At 38.7% G+C, this 18,423-nt stretch overlaps 1 protein-coding gene across 1 annotated transcript; it reads left to right on the plus strand.

The window, feature by feature from the left end:
- Nucleotides 1-609: 609 nt before the first annotated feature.
- LOC130729553 (peptide deformylase 1B, chloroplastic/mitochondrial) lies at nt 610-13,573 on the plus strand. The gene is made up of 7 exons (XM_057581337.1): nt 610-810; nt 903-1,041; nt 2,968-3,160; nt 3,957-4,067; nt 7,292-7,354; nt 12,942-13,051; nt 13,143-13,573. The coding sequence occupies exons 1-6, from the start codon at nt 657-659 to the stop codon at nt 13,041-13,043; spliced, it is 762 nt and encodes a 253-aa protein (XP_057437320.1). The 5' UTR covers nt 610-656; the 3' UTR covers nt 13,044-13,051; nt 13,143-13,573.
- The last annotated feature ends 4,850 nt before the right edge of the window (nt 13,574-18,423 follow it).

Consider the following 18,423-nt stretch of genomic DNA (forward strand, 5'->3'; position numbering starts at 1 on the left):
CCAAATAGGAGAGGAAAAGGAGAAAACGACAAGACTCAGAAGAAGCCGCACCAAAGCCGACCCAGAAGAACAAGATAGAGAGGAAGGAGAACACGATAAGAGGAAGACGATGAAGAAGAACAGGAGACGGCAGAGGAAGAACACGATAAGGCTTACGATGAAGGAGAACCCTGCTACTTCAGATTGGGATTGGGTTGATTTGGGGGTAGGGTTGATTTGGTGTGAATTGGGTTAAGTTTGGGGGGGGGGGGGAAAATTAGTTTTTGGTTAATTAAGTTAGGGTTAATTAGAAATAGGTTAATTAGGTTTAAAATTCTGAGTTGTAATTTGATTTTTATTTTTTATTTATTTTTTAATGCCACGTGGGTTCATTAATCCTAGTCACCAAGCCACACATGCACTCGCCGGAGCTCCGCCCTCCGGCGAGGGCCTGCTCCAACCACTTTTCAAACAAGAGGACTTCAGACAAATTTTTTTCCGGGGAGGGACCTAACTCAGACGGCGAGACAAAGACAGGGACTAATATAACAGTTAACCCTAAAAAAAAACAGAGACTAATTTAACAATTAACTTTTTAATATTTTTATTTTCTTTTATGAACAGGCAAATCTATTTCCATGAAACAAAAACTTGCAACCTGACTCCATTTTGTGGCCATGGCTGCTTCACTCACTTGCCTCCGCTCAACTCACCCTCTCCTCCTTCTTCGTCGCCGTTCTTCATTTCCCGCCACTCCAAGCCTCCGCTTCAACCGTTCATCCTCCGCCGCGAAGGCCGGTTCCTCAACCGCACAGCCTGAACTCGCTTCTCGTAATTCTCTACTCTCCCTTTCTCTAATCCCTTTTGCTCAAACTTCAAACCTTAATCTCCTTCGTTTTCGTTTTTTTCTTTAAATTTTGAAGCTGGTGATCTTGAATTTGTGACGCCCCTGAAAGTTGTGGAATATCCAGACCCAAGATTGAGAGCCAAGAATAAGCGCATAGCTACGTTTGATGATAATCTGAAGAAGCTTGTCGACGAAATGTTTGACGTAATGTACAAGTAAGTTTCTTCCATCTTACAGTTTAGTATATCAGTGTTTGCTTCAATAGATTATAATTATGGTGAATTATTATGTTACTATGTTATCTTTCCATTAGAATGAGTTTGGGTATACAGCTTAATTATGGTCAAGTATCAGATTTTTATGTTTAGAGAGCATGGAACTAGTTACCGTTGGAGAATAGATAGGTTTTAACTCAGCCATGTTGACCTTAGAAAGAAGCTCTTATAGCAGTTTTTGGAATAACTGCTTATTTGACATGCTATCAGAGCCTCTATGACTAAGTGGTATAGAGTTCGATCCCTGCCGCCCCCAATACTTCTAAAATTGGTATGTTGAATTTAAGCACATGATAGGTTTGTCTAAGCCTAAGTGAGCTCTTACGTGAGGGGGCGTGTTAGAATATCATATAAAACCATTCATGTGACCCTTATCCATAAACTTAAGCTTTTGGGATAATAGGTTATTTGACAGTATCATAGCCTATCCTACATCCTTTTAGTGGAGACTACCCGTATATGGGCCACCGCAGATGTTCATTCTGGCATATTCCACGCTCCATATGTCCAGTTTTGGGTGGGAGGGTGTGTTGAGAAGTCCCACATTGACTAGAGATATGACCAAGTTAGCCCTTATCTTACTTTTGGGATATAGTCAGACCTCCCAAATTCTAATAACATCCAATTTGTTCTTGCTTGGGAGGAAGAAAGACTAGAAACCATATACCATTGCGTTGTAGTGCATCAAACTCAGCTTGTGAACTGAACGACCATTAGAAGCACAGCAATTTCCTGTTTCACAGAATAAGGTTCTATTGAGAATAAGATGAACTTGGTTAATAGAAAACAGAGAGAGTGTTTGAGAAAGATAACTCAATTCAATTACTCATTATTAATTAATCAGAAAAGCTCTTGTATAGTGAGCTTAAGTGTGAAGTTTACTATGAAAGCTAATAACTGAAACTAACCGATATAAAACAGACTAATAACAAACTTTAACTACTTTAACAGAATCTTAACAAACAGAAACTGAAACTAACTATGTACTCTAATATGCCCCCTCAAACTCGAGGTGGGAGAGCAAGTGGAAACTTGTCTACCACGTTGAGTTTGGCTCTCAAATCAGCAAACTGAAGAGGAGACAATGCTTTGGTGAAAAAATCGGGCTTTTAATCCAGAGAAGGTGTGTGCTCAACAATTAGGCTTTAATTTAGAACCTTCTCTTGCACATAAAATATATCTTGATGTTAAGTTCTAGTGTGTAAAACTAGATTGTGAGTAATTGTAACTAGACTCGTACTTTCTAGTTTCTAGTGACTTAAGCTCTTGATACCATGTTATGATAGTAGAGAAAGAGAATAGAGAGAGAGAAACTTAGAAATGAGAGCATAAGTGCGTTAATTATATTCAACTATTACATCAAGTATATAAGAGTCTACGGACTCTTAACTGACTGTAATTACTGTTATTGACAGAACTACTTTTAACAGCCCAGCTAACAAACCGTACCTGTCTCTAAGGGCAAGGATCAAATACAACCTAGTACATGATGATACCCCAACTACTGTGTGCCACTATTACATAGTATACATGCTGTATTTATCCAACAATATATATTATAAATACCAGCAATTAAAATATGCCATTTTAATTTGTCAGAAATTTAAATTCTTTGAAATTTTAGAATCATTCATTTAAACACAAGTTGAGGGATATTTAGAGGAAATAGAATATTATATTATTTTTTACAGGGAATAGAAGGTTGAGAATCGGGAATATCAGTGAACGCATTGCCTTGTATTGTTTTACCACATGCAGAATGAAACTAACAATATTATTGACCTTAGCACTGTGCTAGGTACTTATAAGGAATCCTTGTAATTTACTGGAATTTTAACAGTACTGGGTTGACTTCCTTTTCTACAGTACTGATGGCATTGGTCTCTCAGCACCCCAAGTAGGAATTAACGTACAACTTATGGTGTTCAACCCAGTAGGTGAACGTGGTGAAGGAGAAGAAATTGTTCTTATCAACCCAAGAGTAAGCAAATACTCAAAGAAACTGACACTCTTTAATGAGGGGTGCCTATCTTTCCCAGGAATTTATGCTGATGTAATGGTATGAAACTGAAATCCTTTTCTTTTACTGCATTGTTATGACTCTAGCTTTCCTTTAGGGTAGTCTATGGAGATAGCTACTTTTGAACTTAACATAGTTTGAAGTCTTTCCATTAATTGTTGTATTTTAGATTTTTCATATCCATCGTTCCTGCATTTGCTTATGAATTTGGAAAATATTGGTCCCATCTTTTTCTGTCTTCAGCTCACTTCCAGTTTCTATCTTACCAAACAAAGCTTTAATGATTTCATTTGGTGGTGCGTGTAAATTATAATTTTCAGTTTTAGAATTGATATATAGGGCGAGGGAGACAGAGAGAGCGAGAGAGTATTCTGAATATGCAATTGTATTTTTATCCTAGATTTCTGTTACGAGTGCATTTGTATCATAATAACTTCCTCAGTTAGTTATAACAGACTCGAACTACTTGATAGTACTCTATAAAGACTACAATTATACTTCTAGCTAATTGGATTCAGTTAGTGACAGCTTTCACTATAGCTGCTGTGAGCAGCTTGTATATAATCTCTCTCCTGTAATAATGAAAGACTCAAAAATTCTCTTATATCACTTATCTCTATACTTTCTCTTATCTTCTTTCTAATATTTTCTATCTACTCAAAAGTCATATCCTGGATGTGGTTAAAATTTACTTGTTTTGTTGGTATTTTCAAGTTCAACATGTTCTCAACTGGAGGAACATGGCTTTTAATTTGTGTCATGACTATGCTGGTGATGGTCTTTTAGTATTCATTTAGTCTTATCCCTACTTAAAAATGTATAATTTTTTGTTTAGCGACCAGAATCTGTGAAGATTGATGCACGTGATGTCAATGGAACAAGGTTTTCATTCAATTTATCTGACCTTCCAGCACGAGTATTCCAGCATGAGTTTGACCATCTAGAGGTATGTTTTTCAGTGTGAATAATTAATAATTAAAGTGTTTCTGTTTTTAGCAGATGGCCTTTGTTTTATTAGATCATAGGACTTCAAATGCCTTTGTTAATATGAAGTCCAAAGCACTTAAAATTTTGATTCCACTGGACCAGGACATGAAAAAACCTGTAAATTTTTCTTGCAAACAAATCTCTGCACTAGGGTCAATGTGATGAAGTTAAGAACGAAGTTAGTATAATAGAACTGGATCAGAATTTGTAGGAAACATAAGAATTTTATTCAATCTAAAGTATTATCCATTCTCTAAACTTCGTACTAATTTTTTTTTGATATATTTTAAGAGAGAGTAGACAGAAGTCATTCAGATTATTGTACTGAATGTATGAATCAGTTGTATTACAAATGAAGGTTGTGAAACCTTATATAGTAACTGAATCAGTATTCAGTTACTATCTATCACTTATTAACTATGCTGAGCTGGTTAACACCTGTTTCTAACTAACTAACAGAAAGCAAATAGAATTGATACAAGGCGGTAGGGTGTATTGTCATTCTATAATGCTATACTCCCTCCTTAAGTTCAACTGGGTGTTATAAAAGAACACCCAGCGAGCTTGTTTCGTAGACCCAGACACCAGGAAGAGGAAAATGGCTTAGACAACAAGTCTGCAAGCTGAAATTCTGCTGGAATATGCTGAACATGGAGTTGCTTGTTCAGAACCTTCTCTCGAACGAAGAAAAGATTAATCTCGATATGCTTCATTCTGGAATGAAGCACAGAATTATGAGCAAGGGACATGGCACTCAGAGTGTCACAATAAAGAGAAGGCTGCCCAAATTGTACATGCAGTTCCTGAAGGAGGGAGTGAATTCACAAGATGTCTGCTGTGATCTTTGCCAAACTTTGATACTCTGCCTTGGTACTGCTGCGTGCCATTTCTGTTTGTTTCTTAGACCACTAGGAGACGGGGTTTGGTCCAAAAAACACAGACGATACGGGTAGAACGCCTATCATCAAGACGTTGCCCAGCCAGCATCACAAAGAGTACAAAGCTGAAACTTGAAAGGGAAAAAAGGTGGCTGGTTTTAGAAGAAGACCACAGTGCATAGTGCCCTGAAGATACCGGAGGATCCTTTTCACAGCAGTTCAAAGAGTATCGAGTGGATTACTCATACACTGGCAGACCTTGTTGACCGAGAAACTCAATTCAGGCCTGAAAATAGTGGAGGTACTGAAGTGCACCCAGAATGGATCGATAAAGTTATGGGTCATGAAAGGGAGATCCAGTGGACTTTAAGAGCTTTGGAGAAGTAATCGAAACCGGGTTGTTGATGGAACCCTTTGGCTACAAGCCGTGCCTTGTACTCTACCTATTTGTAGTGCCATCTGCATTCTCCTTGATGCGGAAAACCCATGTACAGCCAATGGATTTCCTATTAGCAGGCAAAGGAACCAATGTCCAGGTTCCATTTCCTTTGAAGAGCATCATACTCTTCATCCGTAGCCTGTTTCCAATACGTAGAAGCAAGGGCCTGTTTTACGCTAGTTGGCTCCAAGTGTCCAAAGAAGGGTAGAATGAACTCTAGGCTGAATAATACCAGCCTTAGACCGAGTGATCATAGGATGAACATTATGTGGTAAGTGAGGGGGTTAAGAAGAAACAGGAGAATGAGCAGAAGCAGGTGCAGGGGAAATAGAATGGGGTAAAGAATGCAGAGAGAAGAGGCAGAATGACCAGTGTGAGCAATGGAAGAAGGAGAAGAGGAATGAAGAGAGCTGGAATTGTTAGTGACTTGTGGGGTAGGATCTTGGGGAGGAGTAACCGAAGGTATGGATGCAGGTATTGGTGAGGTGGAGGACAAGAACCTAGGTGAGGAAGAGAAAAGAGTGGACTAAGGAAAAGAGAATTCATTTAAATGGACATCATTGGAAACCATAAGTTTCCCATTAGGAGTAAGGCATTTGTAGCCTGTGTGTGCAGTAGAATAGCCCGGAAACAAACTCTCTTGGGATCAAAATTCCATTTTGTCTATTATAGGGTCGAATATAAGGGAAGCAAGAACAGCCAAACACCTTAAGAAACTGAAAATCAGGACTTTGTTAAACAAAACAGAATAGGGAATGGCAGATTGAGAAGAGGAAGATGGAAGTCTATTGATAAGATAAACTGAGGTAGTGGAAGCATGATCCCAAAACTTGTATGGTAAAGAAGCTTGTGCAAGTAAGGTTAAACCTAAATCAACAGTATGCCTATGTTTGCGCTCTACAATGCCATTTTGGTGATGAGTGTGTAGGCAAATGAGCATATGAATTATACCATGCTTTTTAAGAAAAGCAGCAAAAGGCCTAAGTTCATCCCCCAATCAGATTGAAAAGATTTTATGGGTTTATTGAATTGAAGCTCCACCATGGTTTAAATTGCTTGAAAATGGAAAAAGGTTTTAGACTTAGATTTAAGCAAATAAATCCATATGTATCAAGAAAAAGCATCAACAAATGTAAGATAATAGGAGAAACCATTTGTGGAAATAAAAGGGGTTGGACCACACAAGTCACTAAAAATAAGCTCCAAGGGTTGAATGTAAACAGCGGTAGACAATTGAGAAGGCTCTTTATGTCCTTTGCCATGACAACATGCTGAACAAAAATCAAAACAGTTTTATTAGGCAAAGAAACATTACAGAGATTCAATACTTTTTCAAAGATACAGCATTTGGATGTCCTAGTCTTTGATGTCACATGGCATAAGAGGATGTTTTATTCTATGAGAAAACAGAATTATCAGATGAAACAGCAGTACAAGCAAATAAAGAGTGTGAGGAAGTAGGAGGAATCAGGTTGTGAAATGGATACAAAGCGTCTGCTCCAACACTTCCATGGAGAACTTCATGGGAATCCTGTGATTCAACAAGACATAGATTAGAATGGAACTCAAAAAAAAACATTGCTGTCTTTGGCAAATTTGCTCACACTTATAAGATTTTTGGTAATAGAAGGAGTTTGAAGAAGATCTTTAAGACAAAGAGATAAAGAAGGATTAAAAGAAGAAACAGTAGTGGAGCCACCAGAATGAACAGACATAATAAGACTTGAGGCATATAGTTAGTGCATTCCATTATTAACATCCTCTCTCTATATTTCTTCATTTTCTCATGGCCAAACTTCTGAAATTAATTTTAATGTCAACACATGCTGGTTATAAATTTGCTTACATATATTGTTCTATGTGCAGGGTATTCTCTTCTTTGATAGAATGACTGACGGAGTTCTTGATAGTATTCGTGAACAGTTACAGGTTAGAAAAAAAGCACACTCTATTTTGCCTTTGGATATCTCCTCTAAAGCAAGTTTGTCTGTAAAGTGAGCAAGTATGGGTCTTTCCACCGTCGATTTAATTTTAAAATTGTAATCTTATCCCATAAAAATCCAATGTTGGATACCCTTACTTGCTTATTTTACTAGATAAGTTCACTTTAGATGAGCTTTTTTCTTCCCATTGACATGTGCCGATGTAAGAAAACACTTATTTCATCGAATTAAGAATTAATAATGCATATGGAAATTGGAACTTGAAATCTACAGGAGCGCCAGGACACTAGATAAAATAGACAGAGCCTCCCCCCCCCCCTGTTGGTCCAACCGAATACCTAGTGAACTGCTCATATGGATTTGGTCAACCAAAATTTAGACAATAAAAAAACCAACGGAGACCCAATTGAACTTTAAACAAAATTAGTGTAGAAAACTAGTTTGTTTAAGAAAAAAATAAACTTTTGTATTTTACTATTTATTAAAAAAAAATTCAGACAAAAAAAGGCACATGTTACATGTATAAGGTCCATTTGCTATTATTTAGCTTTTCATTTTTGCAGGTCATATAATATGGTTATTGTGCACTATTTTAAAATTTTACCTTGCTTAATCATATGATTATTTTTGTTTATTACTTCATAAATTTTCAATGTAAAAACAATATAATTAATTATTACATGTTCTACCATTGATTCAACCACTGACTAGTCTGATTTTATAACATCAGTCATCAGACATTATCAATCTAGATTTTTAGTTCAAGTTAGTAAGAAAAGGAAAAGCCCTTTCTTTTGTGGATTAAAGAAGGTATTCATTATGACAAAGAAAAGATGGTAACATGTATTAGGAAGATAAGAGGCCCTTCTGAGTAAGGGAAAAATGGAAACAAACAATAGAGTGAAGAAAATATCAATGAAGCATCACGACTAAACTCAATCCCTCAACATATTTGAAGAAGAAATTCTGTAAAAAGATCATATGTTATCCGTTAAGTGGTATCCAATCATATGATGTTACCCAAAGCAGATGCTCATCGAAATGATGGGTCCGCCTAATATGGACAATCAATAAACTGATTCCACTTTGGACCTCTTATTTTACTTGCTACAGCAGGTTACTTCACCACCTTCCTCTCCCTAACATTCATTCTAACTGTAACATCAATAACTTCATTGGCCATGTCTTCACTGCAGCCAGATATCTCTCTCTGTGCTAAATCTCTTTCGTTCTCCATGACAAGAAATCCTTGTGGGGAGAATGAAGGGAGCTGTTAATAGAGTGGCATCGTTCATTGTGTCATCGTCAACGACCGCCACGTGCAACGGTCAAATTCGTTGCTATTGGCTCTAACATGGTTGCCAAACGCGTCTTGGTGAGCTCAACAGCGATGACAGCTTTGTTGTTGGGCCTAGAGATGGAGATGGAAACTCTGGCAAGTGCGCAGCTGGGAGCCTCGATGAGCATCTTACCATGCTATAACACATGGAGGCAAAGACAAGTGCCACACTGGAATATGTGGCACATGGAGGAGAAGCGCTTGCTATAGCAAATTGAAACGGCGGAGGGTGATATCGCACAGTTGAGGGTGATGATGTTGGAGTCCAATGACAAAGAGGGCAAGTTTTCGGCAGTAACTATCATAACTGGTGGAAATCAGGTGGTTCAAATTTGGTCCAGTAAAAATTGGTCCATATTAGAGGGACCCCTAAATGATGCAACAACTATAATATTGATATTTTAGACTTTAGAATTTTATAAGGGAAGGAGGATGAGAAAAAAAGGGATCTTTATATTATTTGCAGGTGGTTGAAAGTTATTTTTCATATATTTGAACACTCCCCCCATATGCAACTTTAAGCTTGTTACATACAAACCATTTTAGAAAAAAAAAATGATTCCACCAAACAAGGCTGGAAAGGCAACTCAGGGATACTAGAGACATTGGAGAGAGCATTGTGAGAAAGCTAACTTAAAAAACTTGCTAGAAAGATTATACGCGGAAGAGTTGGTTGGAATGTTGCATGATTGATAGGTACCAGGAAAAATACAGAAAATAGAGAGTAAAGATTCAGGATCAATGGAAAATTATCAGCCTGTATTAGGGTGATAGCAGGACCTGGGTTTGCAAAATGAAAAGATGAATATAGAAAGAAAAGGTGACAAGATAGGCAGTAAGAGAGTTCTGTTTCTCCCAAAAGTCCGAACCAATTTCAGCCTGTCCTCACCCCACTCATGCTACCAAGTCTTAAACCCCTTACATTTTACAAAGAATCCTCTCCCACTTCCTACTCCCTGCCAATACAGTAGTTAGTCTCATAGATTTTCTATCTTCTGGCTTTGATCCCCTACATTGCGCCCTCTGTTACTCCTTGTATAGCTTTTGTTGTCGCCAGGGTCCTACTCCTACCAATTTCCAAGGTAGAAGAGACTTCACTGAATCAGAAATATTTTTTTTGGCAAGAAAACCTAATATTTTTCCAAATTAAGAACATTTGCAAGCTTTGAACAGAGCTAGAAAGCTTCTTGTTGAAGGGGCCAATAGAAAATAATTGTCATAGACAGAAATGAGTGAATTAAGGCTATCTTCCATAGGTAAGAAGGTACTCCAAGACAAAAATCTGGATCTATCTACCTTTTTGCTGCCAAATTAGCTTTGAGATGGTCTATCAGTGATTAGGGTCATCTACGACAACTAGTTTGATTGAAGGGTATGTATCTCATCAAGTATAGGTTATCTTCACCCAGGGTAGGATAATGTGTTACTTGTTGACGCAGTACACCAAGAAGAGAAAGGTGATGATAACTCAGTGACATAATACGGGTAGAGTTTACAAGTGGAGTCTGTACTTTTTTGAAAGCAACATGATGGTAAGAAGCAAGATGCAATCTCATTGCTAGTTGAGGAGTTTGATCTGGTGGAGAGTTTGTACAGCCTCAATAGCAACAAGATGAGGTGGCAGCTCCGGAAGTTTAGGTGGCTCCAATGGCGGTGGTGAAGGATACCAACAATCACAGACCAAGAAAGGATGAACAAACGGGGGTGCATCCTCAAACAAGTAGCTGAGGATGGAGGAACGTCGACCAAGACTAGTGGAAAATTTTCCTTCGAGTCACAAATCACAATCCATTACTTGATTCCAAAAAAAATGTGGAATAGGAAATTTCCATGCCGGATAGAAAGTGATAAAAAGTGCCATGCTCAAATCACGTCCCAACCTAAGATAAGTAAGCTAAGATTCTGACCGATGTCCTGTCTATTAGCAGATTTTGTGAATTGAGGGACAAACTCAGAGTTCACGTTCACAGAAACTGTTACGCATATAAATAGGGATTGGCCTTGTAATTAAGATATGTTGAATATTGTTGAGATAATGAAACCCCTTCTATCCCTTTGTTCTCTCTTCTCTGTCCCTTTTCTCTCTCTTCTCCCTCTCTGAGATTCTGGTTGTATCATTGGTATCAGAGCACCGATCCGGTGCACCTGAACCAGAAAATCAAAAAGGAAAAAATGGATGCAGATTGGTGGAAAGCCATCGACAGGCTTGATGAATCCCTGAAGCGTTCCCATGAAGCAGCTCGCCTACGTGAAGAAGTTCGCCGGCGAGAAGAAGCGGCAGCGGCGTATGAGCGGCACGTGGCCGAGTACGAGCAGTACATGGCGGCGTACGAGCGGTAAGAAGCCAAAGTGGCAGCGGCGGCGGAGTGACTCGCAGTGGAGGCTGAAAGAGAAGCCACCGCGGAGGTCAAGCGAGCAGCGGCAACCACCGCTGAGGCAGAGCGCACGGAGCGCACAAAAACGGTGAAGGAGGAGGATGAAATCTTCATCTTCCAGAAGCTGCAGATTGGTTCGACAATGGTCGTTCCCATGAACACTCGAACGCTCATCTTCGTCAAGAAGCTGCGGAGTGTCTCTTCAATGGCGGATTTGTCGTACCTCCGACTGGTCATGGCCAACCGGCCACCGGCGAAGCCGCCGGATTCGGTGGAATGGGAAGTGCTAGCCACCGAGCACAGAAAGACAGTGAAGGAGAAGTCACAGCTCGGCTCATCAACGACGAGGGGGATCCTGAACGAATCGAGGTTTATGCCCCAAATTCTTGATTACATATTAATTCTTCCCCAAATTGATGATCTAGGGTTCACCAAACTGTTCCAGTTGAGTAATTCAAGGCTCCCCGGCGACGATTCGCCTCAGTACGGCGGCGACATCGGGTTCGGCGGTGTTGTTTTGTCTCAAGTTGAGGAGTTTGCGTTTGACGGAGGAAGAAGACTGCAACGGAAGCCTCCAGATTCGTTCTTTTGCAGCGGCCAACTGTGCTTCTTGGCCGCAGATTCTTGGCAACCAGTCCTTCGTCCACCGCGGAAGCCGCCATACATCTACCTTTACAGCGGCAATCACGGTTTCTTGACCGGCGACTCTTGCAAGAAGGTGATGGGGAGGAGACCACCGGCGAAGCCACCAGACTCGGCGAAGGACGGCGGCGGAAGAAAGGGAGATGAAGGCGTGAAGGGCCACCGACCTTGCTGTTGCGGCAGTGGAAGCCAAGAGAGGGTCTCGATTCTCGCTGTTACAGTGACGGGGAGGAGGCCACAAGTGAGTGGGAAAATGCTGGACCCCTCTCCCATTCGAGTGGGCCAAGCCCAAGTTGTTCAAAGAAGGAGTTGGGCCTTGCTGGTGTTGGGTCTGGCAGGAAACAAAAAAAACAAAGGCCTGGAGATGCATGTCTGTATGGGTTTAGATTTAGAAGACTATTAGGCAACTAGGAAAGTTGTTGCTACTTTTGCTTTCTCTTTCTAGTTTTGGAGCCCGTTTCAATTTTTTGAGTCGTTTTCATTTAGTTGTTCATTTAGTTGTTTGGATTTGTTTGTATGTTTCCTTGAGGACAAGGAAAATTTTAAGGGGAGGGATATGTTACGCATATAAATAGGGATTGGCCTTGTAATTGAGATATGTTGAATATTGTTGAGATAATGAAACCCCTTCTATCCCTTTGTTCTCTCTTCTCTGTCCCTTTTCCCTCTCTTCTCCCTCTCTGAGATTCTGGTTGTATCAGAAACGTGCTGTAAAGAATCTAGCCCTTGATCATCTTTTTGGTTTGGATGAAAACATGCTCTCACATTCAGAGCCTCTTATTCAGAACAGTTTTCAAATCGTCTGTTCCCAAACTATTCTGACCTGACCTCAGTCTTTTTTCTGTGCTCTGACTTCCTATTCTGAACTCTCAACCACAAGGCACTACTCCACAAATACAAAGCTCCTCTAATAAACTTGACCGGTGACAACATTGAAAGATGTTTTCCGTGTATATTTTTAATGCTGGACCAATCTGATCATGCTTGTATCTTTGAAGAACCCAAATCCAATTTTTTTTGTAAGAGTAACTCAAACTAATCATTCTAGACAATGTATATTGTTTAATGGTTTATTTGGTCTGTCTGATTAAATGAAGGTGTATCATGTCTCCACAGAGCACACACAAGAACACAATTTTAGTGGCTTAAAAAATCAAAAACAAGAACACAATTTTTGTAAAAGAATGTCAATAAGTTTTTGGGTTAAATTATTACAGGCCCTAGAAATGAAGTATGAGAGACAAACTGGATTCCCAAGCCCTGAAAAGATAGAAAATCACAGGAGGAGAAAGGTTGCTGTTGGCTTTGGGAAATCATGATCTTCAAGGTTTCAGCAATGATAAATTTCATTTTTCCTTTATGCATTGATTCTTACAATTTTGTTTCGAGCTGAAAACTGCTTCTTGCTTATTTTACAGGTCAATATTAGGCTTAATACTGAGCTCATCACATACCAGAGTTTCTAGTTTGAAGTTTTTCATGGAAGGAAAAGCTCTTGAAGGTGGAGTCATGTGCCAAACTTCAAAAACTTTAAAAGTTGAATAGACTAAGTCGCATGACCCAAACTTCAGGTGAGAGGGGAGTAATGTGCTTTTTTCTCTACTATTAATGTTTTTTTTTAACCGGGTCTCTACTATCAATGTTGAACATTGTTAGTCTGAAAAAAATCATGTAGAATTAAATTTATAAAAAGCTGTAAAGTAACATGTTTAGAAGTACATATCAAATTGATATACTATTTCCGATTTTCGGAGGGAGTATCTAGTGTTAGGGAGGGTTTTATGTGAGTGAGAGGAGCAATATCTCTTAGATCAGAATTAATGATTGAGATTAAACTTTTTTTTCTTAACTCTCATGTGCCTCCTTCAGCATTCTTATGCCCCTATTCTTCTTTTCCCTTTTCCACCATCTCGTGCCTTCCGTCTTCGTTCTTCGCATAGGGAAAGGAATTTCCTATCTATGCCGTATGTTTCTCAAGGATTAGAAGGTTGGCTTGCAAACTTGCAGTATTCAGGGGCTGGTTACCATCCATGACCATTCACTTTAATTCTATCCCCAATTTGATTTGGTTGGTACGGTTATAACTAATTACTCAGTGTGTAATAGAAAATTGAGTAAAAGATTCAACAAATTAGACTTGATTGACGAGTTTGTGGAAGAGAGTGAGGAGAAGGCGAAGCATATGTTGCAGACCTTTAATAAATGTGGGTGCGTTGGCGCTAGGATGGGGGAGAACTTGTTTCTTGAAAAACTAGGGGAAACCAGGATTGTGAATACGTGAGAGTTCAGAGGAGGAAGCAGGTGTGTAATTTTTAGAGGGTTTTTAATCTCATCTGTTCATTTTCACCTAAATGTTGATAATCATTCATCTTACTCTCACATAAAAACCCTCCCTCTCGCTTTTGTGAGAACAATAAATAATGAATGATAAAATATACATTATAGTGGATAAAATTGGAAAACAAATAATACTTTTATAAAAATTAACAAAATTAATTATAGTTATTAATAAGTGTTTTTCATTTTTCTCTTAACAATTAAATAGGAGTGGATGTAGTAGTAACTGCAACGTATTTAATGAGGTACGATTCATTTACATTTATTTTATTTTTCACTTTATTTCTACTTTCATTTTGTATTTGTGTCTTTCTCTTCTTCTACCTATCTTTCTCTTCTCATTTAATTAGATCACTCATTACAGCTCTCTATTTTACTTCATTTCCAAGTTTAATCGTTGGAGCACGAAATAGCGAGGCTCGGGTGTATGAAATAGTCAAAAAGAATTTCAGAATGTGAGGGTAGGCATTTACGAGATTTAATATTGAGTTGAATTTCTATGTACTGACGATATAAAATTCTTTTACACCATCAACCAATCAGATTTTAAGGATGTGATTTTTTTTTTCTTTTTATTTAATTTTATTAATTGACGTGGCACATTCTTATAATCTGATTAGTTGACGGTGTAAAATTTTTTTACACTCTCAGTGGATCATAGTTTTCCTCTTTAATATTTGCTATCCATTGGGGAAGATGAAAGTTTTTGTTTTTTTGGTATAGTGCATGAAAAGAAAAGAAAACTAAGGCCTCAAAAAGGCATCACAAAGGCAGCCAGCCCCCATGGCATCCGCCAATAATAATAAACTCATCCCTTCAAGAGGGTGCTCTATGGTCACCAAGTCAATATCCCGATCCACCCCAAACTTTACTAGAAAGTCCGCACACGCATTTCCTTCCCTTAAAGTATGATAAAGTTCCACTCGCCAATCATGAAGTAATTAAAGGAAAAGAGTTAGAGAAGTTTCTTATATCCTTTTAATTAGCTTTCCATTAGAACGATGATAATTTGATTTATTTTTTGAAAAATAGATGATATTCATTACGATTTATGTCTTTTTTTAATGTTCATTTTGATTTATGGTTGAATTTTAACAAATTATTATTTTTAAATATAATGATATATAGAATGTTGAGAAACAACATTTCTCAATAAGAGTACAATCACCAAACCAACAAAAACATGTTGGCAAAAATCCACCCACTACAACCAAGGACCTAGAAACAACTCGATTGAAAACCATGCAAGCATAACACCTACAAAAGAACCTACCAAAACAAGAAACAACTAAAAGCTTAGGCCTCCAACGGTGAATTGAAACAATAACTAGATCGTCCAAAACAAGATCCAACACCATCACCGTAGTACGAACAAAGGTGGCAGGGAGCAGCTAAAACCCAAGAGAAGAAACGACAAACCCAAGAGTGGTGCCAATGAGGACCAACAAGAGGCATGAGAAGAAAGGAGTGTCGGCGCATCAGGAATAGCGAAAGGCACGTCGGGTAAGAGACAAACGACCCAAAAACCCCTAGGCTCAACAACGACTCGGATCTACCCTACCTCATCTGACCATAAGCTGAAAGAGCGTAAAAGAGCGCTGCCAAAACAATACGAACAACCACAAAAACACCATGCGTCTCGAACTTGACGGGATCCAACAAATCTAACCTACCGCTCCACGGATCTGTCCTGCCTCAATAAGGCTACGAACCAACCACCACCCCCTGAGACTACGAATCAGCCACCACCCCCAGAGTAGGGTGAAGGCTAAGTGGGAAGACCAGCCACACCCAAAAAACTCATGCAACCCACACTGCCAAGACAAGGAAAACGCATAGCGAAGAAGGAGTGAGATCACCCCAAACGATCATAACCATGGTCGAAAGGAGAGTCCATACCGACCGCACCTTCCATCATTGCTAAAAAAATCAACCACCACATCCTCTGGCTCCCCTACCTCTAGTTGTCCTTGTCGGAGACAGAGCAAGGGACCAAACTGTCATCGCTGCCAAAAGAGATCACCGACAAACCGTTGTCGCTGCTAGAAGAGATCACTGGCAGGAAGGGGACGAAAGTGAAAGAACCGCACAGGGGGGACGAAAGTGAAAGAACCTCACAGGAGGACGAAAGTGAAAGAAGTTTTGGGGTCTTTTTTATGATTTGCTCTTTTTTGATGTAGTAGACTCGCCGCGTTTGGTTTTTCTCTTTAAGAGGCATTTTCTCATACCTTTATTAATTAATATATATATGGCTTAATTACAACTTTGGTCCCCGACGTTTACCAATGCCACAATTTTGGTCCCCCACCTAATTTAATTACATGGATGGTCCCCGACGTTGTAGGTCGTGTGCAACGTTAGTCCTACCGTTTATTTCTTAATGGAGGAGGCTTACGTGGACGTCTAGTTGGAGAGAAAAAAGAGATCTGTGGAGAGAGGGAAGCACGTGAGTATCACGTGAACTCACGTGAACCTTATATGAACTCATTATACCTAAATCTGAAACTCTAGGGATCTAAATCGCGTTACCTTCTTCGTTCCAGGGAGGTCAGGGGTTTGGGTATAATGGGTTCAGATAAGGGTCACGTGATACTCACGTGCTTCCCTCTCTCCTCATACCTCCTTTCTCTCTCCATTTGGACGTCCACGTAAACCTCCTCCATTAAGAAATAAACGGTAGGACTAACGTTGCACACGACCTACAACGTCGGGGACCATCCATGTAATTAAATTAGGTGGGGGACCAAAATCGTGGCATTGGTAAACGTCGGGGACCAAAATTGCAATTAAGCCTATATATATTTTTTCTTTTAAAAAATCAACTATTTCCCTTATTCATTTTCATTTTAAATATATTTAATAATATTCTGAAAGTTAAAAATATAATTATTGTACTTAATTCAAATTGTGATCAATTAAAATTTTTAAAAATTAATAAAAAAATTTATTTTAACTTTCTTATTATAATTCTCTATTATAGTCAAGGCGGTATTTTTTTTTTTTGAAACCCAGGGTGGTATTGCTTGTTACTGAGTTTTTTTTTCAAAGTTGAAGATATTATTAAGGCTTAAAGGGTCCAAAGGCCCCTGAGATTACAAAGGGAATCAAATCCAGGACCTAGAAAATTATTTCATCAAATTGGGTCCCTAGTTTTTTTTTTAATTTAATTAAGGCCAAATGTTGCCACAGCTCAATTTTGTCCTAGTCACCTTTACCATGTGGCTTTTTTATTATTATTTTTTAATTATAAAAATTAATTAAAAATTATTTTTAAAATCCAACTCAATTATATAAGCAGAAAAAAATTAAAAAACTTAATAAAATCTCTAATGTAAATAAATCCCTGAACAAAATTCAAATTAAACACATAATCTTCATCACTCTTCTTCAACCATTGCCTCTCCATGGAATCATGACAGCTCCTTCTTCTTAGGTTATTGGGTCCTGTTTAGATCTGGGTTATTGGGTCCTGTTTGGATCTGGGTTATTGGGTCCTTCACTACAACCCACCAACACCGCCACCGCAAACCATCCTTCTCCTTCTCCTTCACTGCAACCTACTCCCACCTCCACCGCAAACCACCATCCTCCTTCTCCTTCTCCTTCTCCTTCACTACAACCCACCACCATCACCACCGCAAACCACCCTTCTCCTTCCCCTCCTCCCCACCGATCACCACACCTCCAATTTGCTCATGCAGATCTGAAAATTCCTCCTCCACCAATTTTGACCCCTCTGATGAAGATTGTAATCAGATCTAAAAATTCCTCATTTAAGCATCAACGATTCAATTTCATATTATGGATCTAGAGGTTTATACATGTGTGGGTAGTGGGGTGCTAAAAGTTCCTTCCTTTAATCTTTTCACTCTCTTTTATGTAAAGCTTGCATTTTGAGTCATACGTTGTGGTGGTTGGCTTTGGCTTTGTAAGTTCACTGGGCACCGATTTCTGATTCTAATGGAAATGATTTCTTCAAATTGGTTGAAGGTTCTGAAACAGATGGTTCTGAAAATGGGTTGTTGTCTTGTTTAGACAAAGTGGCTCTTAAAGAATGAGATCTGGTTATGTAAAATGGATAAAGATTCAAACTGGAATGTTGAAGAGAGCGGTGCACTGGTGGTCGAAGAGGAGAAGAAGGAAGAAATTTGGTTATCTGGATTTGATTTTATGTTTAGATTAGGATTTTATTAAAAAAAAAATTTCTGCTTATGTAACTGACTTGAAATTAAAATTTTATTTTTAGTTAATTTTTCTAATTAAAAATAAATAAAAAAGCCACGTGGTAAAGGTGATTAGGACAAAATTGAGCTCTGACACACTTTAGCCTTAATTGAATTAAAAAAAAATTATAGGAACCCA

This window comes from Lotus japonicus, chromosome 1, assembly GCF_012489685.1.
Source record: "Lotus japonicus ecotype B-129 chromosome 1, LjGifu_v1.2".
Classification (NCBI taxonomy): Eukaryota; Viridiplantae; Streptophyta; class Magnoliopsida; order Fabales; family Fabaceae; genus Lotus; species Lotus japonicus.

Bases quoted from the DNA above. Each gene is read 5' to 3' on its own strand.
- LOC130729553 (XM_057581337.1), top strand. From the start codon at position 657: ATGGCTGCTTCACTCACTTGCCTCCGCTCAACTCACCCTCTCCTCCTT. The intron at 1,042-2,967 runs GTAAGTTTCTTC...CCTTTTCTACAG, and splicing joins ATGTTTGACGTAATGTACAA to TACTGATGGCATTGGTCTCT. The intron at 3,161-3,956 runs GTATGAAACTGA...TTTTTTGTTTAG, and splicing joins GAATTTATGCTGATGTAATG to CGACCAGAATCTGTGAAGAT.